Source organism: Eulemur rufifrons, chromosome 4 (genome assembly GCF_041146395.1).
Source record: "Eulemur rufifrons isolate Redbay chromosome 4, OSU_ERuf_1, whole genome shotgun sequence".
In the NCBI taxonomy this organism is placed as follows: domain Eukaryota; kingdom Metazoa; phylum Chordata; class Mammalia; order Primates; family Lemuridae; genus Eulemur; species Eulemur rufifrons.
Window position 1 is genome coordinate 77,190,169 of NC_090986.1, and position 8,928 is coordinate 77,199,096.

The following is an 8,928-nucleotide window of genomic DNA, read 5'->3' on the forward strand; positions in this document are numbered from 1 at the left end:
AAGAGTGTGGTTGGTTGGCTTGTTTGTTTCCTATGCACTATTTTTGGCACTATGTGATCCCACACTATGTGTCCCCAGCGTAGGCGTGGGGGGGGGGGGGGACAGAAGGGACTTGGGGAAAGTCACACAGCTCAGGTCCCAGTCTCGGTCGGTAGCGGCGTGCTCTCCCAGGTTCTAGATCGGGTTCCCATTTTCAGTGGTTTTCACGTGAGGGTGCGTGTGGTGAGGAACCAGTGTTGGATTTTCCGAATCCCGGGCTTGGCATCCGCATCTTTGACAGAGCCAGGACAGTGCCCCGGAAGTAGGGGCGGACGGGAAGTGCTGGGTGGAGTCTGGGGACACGATCGGCACCCAAATCAAGCGCAGCGCGCGGCAGCGCTCCACCAACGTACCTCCTCTGAGGGTTGAAGATCCTAGAGGAATGGCGGGGCCTGTGGCCCCAGTTCGAGGAACTCCGTGGGAAGGAGGGGCTGGAGCTGCAGGCGGTGAGCGGAGTCCGGCTGGCTGGACGGTGGGTGGGAGGGTAGCCGGGGACCCGGAGCGCACAGGCCGCCCGCGCGCCCTGGCCCAGGGAGCTGAGCGAAGCGTCTGCAGGAGCCCTGCGCTTCCTCTGTCCACTTTCCCCTGAGAGCTTTCGAAGGCACCGGTGTCTGATCATTATATGGGCGGAGCACGCCAAGACTGAAGAGCAGAGGGAGGCCGACAGCTCCCAGGTGAGGCAGATATTGGGGTCAAACCTGGGGTTCTGGGACCTGGAGGGCACGCCGTTTGCAGAAAGAAGTCTTTCTCGAGGCCCAGGCTCACGATTCGAGTCTACTGGCCAGTCGGCCGAGGGTGGCCGCTCAGAGATTGAGCTACACAGGTCGAGCCCTACGCGAGCCTCAAGCGAGTCCCACGCGAGTCGCCCTGTGGGGCCTGATCTATATCGCCCCGCGGCTGCGTCTCGGTCTAACCACCGGAGGGGTCTGGACAGAGTCCTTCCCCTTCCCCCACGCGACCCCCCGCCCCTCCAACCCCACCCTCCTTCCTCGGCTGCTGGGTGGGTGGAGCCCAGAGTGGTGCTCCCGTTGGCACTGGTTCCCCTGTCCCTGTTCTCTTCCAGGCCTGTCTGGCTTCACTCTCCGCTGCCTCCCTGGGTCTTCCAGGAAGGCAGGTTTCTACCGGCAAGAAGGGCACATCACCTCCACCTTGTATACCGGACTAGCGCCAGGCCCTGTCCTGAACTCTTCGAAGACATCATCTGATTAAATACTCATTATGAGCCCATTCTGAGGACCTGGAGACGGAGACTTCAGTAAGACCAAGCGTAGGTAAGGAAAACAGGAATTCAAGCCCAGGACAGAGGGACTTCTGGTCCAGAGCCCGAGCTCTTCTCCACAGGAGGCACAGGCTCTGGCTACCCGAGTCTCTGCCGCCCAGAGAGCTTTCCACAGAGCTCTGAGATCCGGAGCCCAGCCCTGGACCGTAGGAGGCCTTCGACTCTTCTCCCCTGGGGGAACCCTGAGGCCAGGGCAGGGATTGGGACGTGAGCCTCTAAGAGGGTGGCGGGTTCTGTCTGGGGTTGGGACAAGTCCAGGAGCCTGCACCAACTGAGCGGCGGAGCTCCAGCTAGTCTAACTTACCTGGTGGTAAAGGTTGCTGTGGGAAACCTAAGGAGTTTATTTACAAGGAAGGACGACCTAAAACTAGGAACGGGGCAGCAAAGATCAGTGGGTACATGAACAAGAATCAGATCTGCAGCGACAGTGTGGGGATTTGCCAAAGGAGAGGCGCCGTTGGGCCTTGGGAGACCTGGAGAAGCCCCATCGCAGCTCTCTGCTTCGGAAAATGATGGTGATGTCATAAAACAATAGGTAATATTTGTGGAGGTATAACTATATTCTAGATACTGAATTGAGCACTTTACATGTATTCTGTAGTTTAGACCTCACAGCAGCCCCATGAGTACTATTTGTCTTCACTTTATAGATGAGGAAACTGAGGCACAGAGAGCTTGAATAATTTTATCAGTGTTATAGGCCAATATTTGAGGAACCCGGAACTGGAACGCAGTTTTCCCAGACTCCAGGCAGGTGTGGAGAGGACACCGGGAAACAGCACAGGCTCATTGATGAGAAAGTTCCCCTTTCTGATCCAGGAAACTTTCTTTTATTCAGAGAGGCGTTCTGACTCGATTTCTCTCTCCAAAAAAAAAAAAAAAAAAAAAAAAAGCAACAACAAAAAAGCCCTGCGTCTCTCTCTGTAGAAGAAAATAAAAGCAGCGACTCCTGGAAGTGAGCGCCTGGCTCTGAACTCCAAAAGCTCCCAGGAAGCGGCGCGGGCGCACCGCCAGGCTAAGGCGCGCGTTGGAGAGCTGCGCTGGAGAAGCAGGGTGGCCCTGGAGTTTGGAAGCCCCCTAAATCGGGACATCTTTGTCTCTAACACAAGACACTCTTGGCCTTGGGTCTCCAGGGGCAGAGACTCATTCAAAGCAACACTTCCTTTGGAAAGACTACGGAAAAAGGCCTCGCTCGAGCCCGCAGCTTTGGGAGGAAACGGGAGACCGCGCCAGGGTCCCAGCCAGCTGCGTGTTTCAGCGCCGGGTGGGCAGCTCGTGGCTGTGCCCTCGTTCGGTGTTAGCCAGCGGCACGCCGAACTCCCGATGCCCAGGCTATATTGCCTGAGAAAGATCTTCAGAAGAGACTCAAATTAAAAATAAAACAAAACCGGAAAATTCACCCGTTCATACACTGCTCCAACTCAAAACCCTAGTGCGATGTTTCTTAATTACCTGGTTATCCATGGTTAATACTGAAAAAAAAAAAACGCTGGTTTAATTTTTGAAGTGAATTGGAATCATCACACTGGAGGTTTGAAGCAAAGCGAGGAGAGTAAGTTTTTATCTCTTCCCATTTTATCCGTATTTATTAAGCGTTTTCCACAAACATAACCTGAACACAAGGCGCAGACCTTAAAAGGAGGAACTGATCTGGAAAGCACAGAGCTGTTTGTAAAGAGCTGTTAGGTAACGTTAAAACTTTAAATAAAAACTAGTTTTCCAAACCCTCCAACCACATATGTTTTCATAATTTTAAAAAATGTGGTAACCATACTGGCTCTGGGAATAGTTGTTTCCAAGGCGCACCAGGCCACCCTGCTTGCTTTCAGCACGGCCTTAACGCTGAGACCAGGAACTAAATCCACATCCTAAATAGAAAGCTACAAATGTCTTCGTTTAGTGATTGCTCGGGGGTCCATCTTCCCCTTGCCCCAAATCCAGGTCGGTCTCCCCTTGCCCTCCCCGGCAGGCAGCAGCGTGGGACCAACTGGAGCGCACAGAGATTCTTGCGCGGGTCCTACAGGCCAGCCCTGCCGCTGCCCAGCCTGCCTTGCAAGATTTTCTCTTCTTCAGAAGAAAGGGGTACGCGTTAAAGGAGGCACAGTAGTGAAGTATGCGGCTGGAGAAGGAGAAAGGTAAAAGGAAGAAGAAAAAGAGGAGGAAGAAGAGGAGGACGAGGCGGAGGAAGAAAAGAAAGAGGAGGAGAGGGAAGAAGAGGAGGAGGGGCTCATTCTATTCCATTGGGATCAATTTCACCGGCTCGTTGAAACCTCAAACATTTCAATTATTTCCAAACGGGGTCGCCCCAGTAAGAATGGCCCTGTCTATGGGCAGATTAAGGCACTCGGTTCAACTCGCCGGCCGTGTGTTGGGGAGCGCTCCGATTTGTACAGTTTCCATTTTTTGAATAGTCGGCTTCTCTAAACAAGTCTCAAGGTGGGGGGCTGCAGGCAGCGAGGGGCGTGCGCAACAACTGCAGACATCGCCAATCCAATAATGTCACCGGAAGAGGTCCCAAATATTACAGAAACCAATGTCTTTCTTTCCGAAAGTTCTGCCAGCATCTCCGCTCCCCGCGGGGCTCCAGTTGGCACATGCGGTTTTTCCCCCTGGTTTAGGGTGGGCCCTGCATTTCTGGCCCCATCCAACTGCCAGGGCCAGTCGTCCGGGCTCTTAGGCCTGCTCCCCCTCCTTGGCGAGTGGTCCAAGCCGCCCAGTGAGCAGGGAGCAGCCCCAGCCCCTCACCGCGGTTCCTGGGGCCGCCGAGGCGCGACGCTGGAGGGCTGCGGCGACGCACTAAGGCCAGGTGGTAGGCGGCCCTCTCGGGCGGAGACCGGGGCTGCGGGCGGCACAGCACCCCCGGGGGGTGGCGGTGGCGGCAGCGCCAGCATCTCCTCGCCCGAAGTCACTGAGCAGTCCTGCTCCGGCTCTGCGCCCCCGCCACCCCCGGCCGCTGTCCCGCCGCCTCGCTTCTTGTCCTCCTCTTTCTTCCACTTCATGCGGCGGTTTTGGAACCAGATCTTGATGTGTCTCTCGGTCAAGTTCAGCATTACGGCCAGCTCCACTCGGCGCGGCCGCGAGATGTACTTGTTGAATAGGAATTCCTTCTCCAACTCCAGCAGCTGCGCGCGCGTGTAGGCCGTGCGCGTCCGCTTGTTCTCCTCAGGCTCTGCTGCGTAGGCACTGCCTGCGGGCGACACAGTGGGTGAGCGTGGCCCCCGGGCCCCCGCCCAGGCACCGCAACCTTCAGCTGGGGCCCCAGTAGCCCTAGCCTTCCCAGCTGCTCCCGCCGGAGCCATCGATCCCCCAGTCCCCTACTTCAGCACCCACTGTGGCCCCACGCCCCTTCTTGGAGGCCAAAGCTCAACTGGCTCTCACTGTGAGCCCACTCTTGGCTCTGTCAGCGAGTGGTCTTTGAATGAGTTCATTTAACCGGTGTTTCTCTTAATGATGATTTAAATGCATGTGCTAGATATTTAAACCCAGTCGATTCTACAAAGGCAACAACATGTCTTTAACACAGAATTTATTAAAAAAAAACACTTTCTAACGATGACCCGCAATAAAAAATACATTTCAGATCATTATCTAATTCACATATGGATATATAACTGACAAACTTTACAGTACGTAAACCAACCTCTACCACCTACCATGCTTATCTAATTTTTTCCATTGTTTACTATTTCGTTAGCCAAGTAAACTGATTTCATGAACTACTAATGGGTGCAACCTGCGGTTTGAAAATCCCTGTGCTACTAGAGGTTATGACACATTTTGTCATATATGACCATATATTATCTCTCTCTAGAGTTTTATTGTAATCAACCCCAACTAGAGAGCCAGCAGATTCTTTTTAATTGGAACGTTTTAACCTCAGCAGGTCCCCTGCCCGAGAGGAGAAATATTGTTTTGGGGAAGGTCACATTTGGCGGGAGCAGGACACTGGCAGCTCCGTATTGTGCACCCAGGGTCCCAAATGCCCCCACAAGCGGAGAGGGGCGGCACTGGGGCCCCAGAGGAGCTGAGAGCGCGGCGGAGGAGGGGGTGGTCGTACAGAAACTAGCCTTCAAGGGCTCAGGGCTCCCAGGTCCAAGGCTGGGCCGCCAGGAAGCCACAGGGAGGGCGGGCCCGGGAGCTTCGAGCGGCGGCGCAGTCGGTGTCTGCCGCTGCGCTCCTCTAGGACCTCCCGATCTTTTCCTTTGTGTGAGAAATACTGACCACACCCGGGCTGGGGACGCTGGCGCTGGAAGTTTCACCAAAGCTCTGGGAAGAGGCTTAAGTCGGTTTGTCTTACCGCTAGGACAGGGACTTTTTTCCTGTGACTCTCGCTGAAGCCTTAGGGAGTTGAAATGCAAACGTGTATGTGTTTGGGGAGGGGGTTAACTTCGCGATGGAATCTTCCTGGATATCCCATCCCCCCAGGCCGAGAGGAGGCACCGGAAGCCTAGGCCGAGGCTCCCTGCAGAGCATCCCCGGAGCCTACTCGGCCTTTCCTGGACTAAGGGGGGGGGGGGCTTAAAAGAAGATTTTAAAGGTTCTTCAAAGTTCTTAAATTCAACCCAAACCTCTCCGGGCTCCCGCCCTTGGCTGCAGGCCTCCACCACCCTGGGGGACCTGTGCCCAGCGCGAGGGGGCATGGGGTGGAAGTTTAGGATGGAGGCTGTTGGAGAAGTTATGGAGAGAGGTCAAGGGCTCCGTGTCTGGGCCCTCCCCTAAGGCGCAAAGAGTGAGGCAGTTTAGGTGCGAGCTGGCCAGAGCAGCTGATGCAGTTCATTTAGGTCGAGATTTTCAGAAATCCCTGTTGTCGTTAGTATTGATATTCGTACTGGGAGTGAGACCCCTTTAGTCATTTCACTCTTCCCAGGGGCGTGAAACCCCATGGGCACAGGCAGGTCAGTCTGCTAATTCTTGAAGTTCGGCTCCTTTTCCCCCCCAAGAGGACTGCCGTGTGGGGGGGCGGGGAGGGGAGTGGTGTAGCAAACGCCCCGCAGGTCCCTTCCAGGGGAAAAGGAGGAGGTCGGCTCCTTCCCCGCGGGCTGAGGGCACAGTGGGCTACAGGGTGCTGGCAAAGACCTCTTGGGGCCCTCCTAGGGTGCTGTCCACCCCCAGGCAAGGCTTACGATTCGCCTTAGGGTTTTCCTTCCTGGCTTCTTGGGTCCTCTTGAGCCCAACCTCCTCCAAAACAGAAGCAACACCCCTTGAGGTGGGATAGGGAAGTTAGCCCACCACAGAAATCCTCTCTCAGGGACTCTCGCCCTTTTTGCCAGGAATCCCCAGGCATGGAGGGTCAAGGGATACCAGAAACACGCGCGTTGCCAGAGCAGAGGGAAAAGAGCCCTGGAGGGAAGGCAGCCCTGGAAAGAAAGCACCTGCTGAGAGCAGCCACCCTCGGTCAAGGGGCCGTCCTCCTTCCTCCCAAGAACCCCGCATTTCCCGAACTATGAGGCCTTTGGCCCCGGCCGCGCGCGCTGGATGAGTAGGCCGCGCGCCCTGGCTGAGTACGCCTCGGAGCCTCGGCAGCATCTGGCTCCCCCGTCGCCCGGGTTTCGGGGGAGGTGTGGACCATTGCAGCAGTTTGGGCCGAGCCCTGCCTCAGGACCTTCGCCTTAGCGAGAAAGTGAACTAGGAAGAGGCGAGCCTCAGGAACCCTGGGCGAGCCTGGATCCTCTCTCCCCAAAGCCCTGCTTGGATGCGCTCCGGGTCAGTGTCGGGCAGGACAGGCCAGACCCTGCAGACAGGGCGCTGAGGATCCTCAGGGGCGGGGCGCCAGCTTTAGCTTCTTTTCCCCTACCCCCGATGTCAGTCGAAAGGAAAAGAAAAGACAACTATTTGCAATGCAGGTGTGACCAGAAGTGGCTGCAGCACGGAAGCGATAACATTGTGTAGGGCTTGGGCATAGACAACGCCGGAACTCGCCGGCAGCGCCGGGCGAGGAAGGATCTGGGGGCTCCTCTGAGTCCCCGGCTCCGGGGCAGACTTTCTGTTACACGCTGGCGCCTTGGGCCGCGGGAGCCCGGGCTCCCACCTCCCTGGGCCCGCTGTGAGAAGAGGGCGCCTGTCGTCTTTCAAACTGACTTCCTGGGAAGCAGTGCTGGGAGACCCCTTCAAACGCTTTTGCTTGGGCAAAAATTAATTAGCATCTCAGACGCCGGGCTCAGAAGAGAAGCGGCGGGTTTTCTGCCTTGCGGTGAGCACCCTTCCCCCACCCCCTCACCCCCGCCTCCCAGCCTTGCCCCAGCCCCTTCCTGTTTATTCCCACCCTCCGACCCCCACCAGGGCCGCGGGACACTGCGGGTCGGATGCAGTTTTCCTTTCCTTCCCTGCCTTTCTGCCTCTACCTGGTGCCCCAGAAACGCCCTGGCTTCGCTAATACAGCCGGGTAGTGAGGGGACCCAGAGCTCCGATTAGAGACATCCTGGGCTCTGTTTGGCTTTTTCCTCAATAAGCACTAGCGGGGAGTCCTAGGCTGAGGAATGCCTCGCTCCAGGAGGATCCCGAGGGTCCGGAGCCCTGAGCTTGGCTAGGCCTCGACTTTCTGGGGGCGGCACCGGCAGCGCGAGGGCTCCTGGGGCGAAGATGGGTTCTGTATACAGCGAAGGAAGGGGTTTAAGCTTCCAGGAGGACAGCTGGATGGGAAAGATGCTCCAAATCGGACCAGCTGAGTGCTCTGGGCAGCTTATGGCCTCATTGGCTCCGTGGTGTAGTTTAGTCCGACTCTGGGTTATCCAAGGGGCCGAGGACAGAAACAGGGAGAGGGTCCCGGGGAGCGTTTGGAGGTAGGGGCAGCCAGGCCCAGAGCTGGAAAGGAGAAAGGGGTGGGGAGCCAGGCTTACCTGCCCACTGGCCTTTCCACGCATGAGCTTTGGTAGACTTCATCCACGGAAAAGGCAGCTGGACACGGCTGTGCTCCTCCAGGGCACCTGGCTCGGCTCCATCCGGGAAGGGCCCGGCGGGCGGGTGGGGAAGCGCGAGCTGAGCAGGGAGGTGATGGTGAAGCTGCGCCACCGCGGGGTCGTCGGCGAGGGGGGGCACCTCGTACGGGGAGATGTCCGGGGGGCTGCCCTGCTCCAGCGCGCCCAGGGCGCCGGGGAACGGCGGCGGCGGCGGCGGCGGCGGGGGCTGGCGGCCCATGTATAGGCACGCAGGGGGGCTGGCGCTGAACTCCGGCGGCGCCGGGCCCCGCTGGAACGCGCACGGGTCCTTGTAAAGCTGCGCGGCCGCGTAGTACTGCTCCTCGCCGTTCATGGCGGCAGCCTGGGCTTGGGCGCCAGGAGCCGGGAGTAGGGAGCTGGAGCCGGGGACTCGGCCACTGTGCTTGCGGCGGCGCTCCTACTCTCCGCGCCACCCTAGCTAGCTTTGACAGCTCCGTACTGTTCTCAGAGCAAACCGCGGCCGGTGGAGAGAGGCCGCAATGCCATAGGCTCCGCTGTGCCCCACGTGGCCCAGCCTGGGGCCATTATTGGCCTGGCTGAGTTGCCTTAAGAAGCCAGGGCCAGGTACCCGCCAGCACCTCCATTTGTTTCAATTTTCTCTGTCGGCTGAGTTTGCTGCGCACCCCTGTATGCGCAGCTGGCAGGGCTCTCCAAAGCGGGCGCGCACGAAAATAT

The 8,928-nt window shown here is 57.6% G+C and overlaps 1 protein-coding gene and 1 long non-coding RNA gene across 2 annotated transcripts; one reads left to right on the top strand and one right to left on the bottom strand.

Annotated features, from left to right (window-relative positions):
- Positions 1 to 350: 350 nt before the first annotated feature.
- Positions 351 to 3,033, top strand: LOC138382786 (uncharacterized). The gene is made up of 3 exons (XR_011233472.1): positions 351 to 713; positions 1,103 to 1,853; positions 1,969 to 3,033. It is a non-coding gene; the product is annotated as an uncharacterized lncRNA (long non-coding RNA).
- A 1,026-nt stretch (positions 3,034 to 4,059) lies between these two features.
- On the bottom strand, positions 4,060 to 8,566 carry PDX1 (pancreatic and duodenal homeobox 1). The gene is made up of 2 exons (XM_069467405.1): positions 8,155 to 8,566; positions 4,060 to 4,505 (listed from the first exon to the last, which is right to left on the bottom strand). The coding sequence occupies exons 1-2, from the start codon at positions 8,564 to 8,566 to the stop codon at positions 4,060 to 4,062; spliced, it is 858 nt and encodes a 285-aa protein (XP_069323506.1).
- Between the last annotated feature and the right edge of the window lie 362 nt (positions 8,567 to 8,928).

Coding starts and splice junctions, on each gene's coding strand:
- PDX1 (XM_069467405.1), bottom strand. CDS start 8,566: ATGAACGGCGAGGAGCAGTACTACGCGGCCGCGCAGCTTTACAAGGAC. Junction 4,506..8,154: donor GTGGAAAGGCCAGTGGGCAG/GTAAGCCTGGCT, acceptor TGTCGCCCGCAG/GCAGTGCCTACGCAGCAGAG.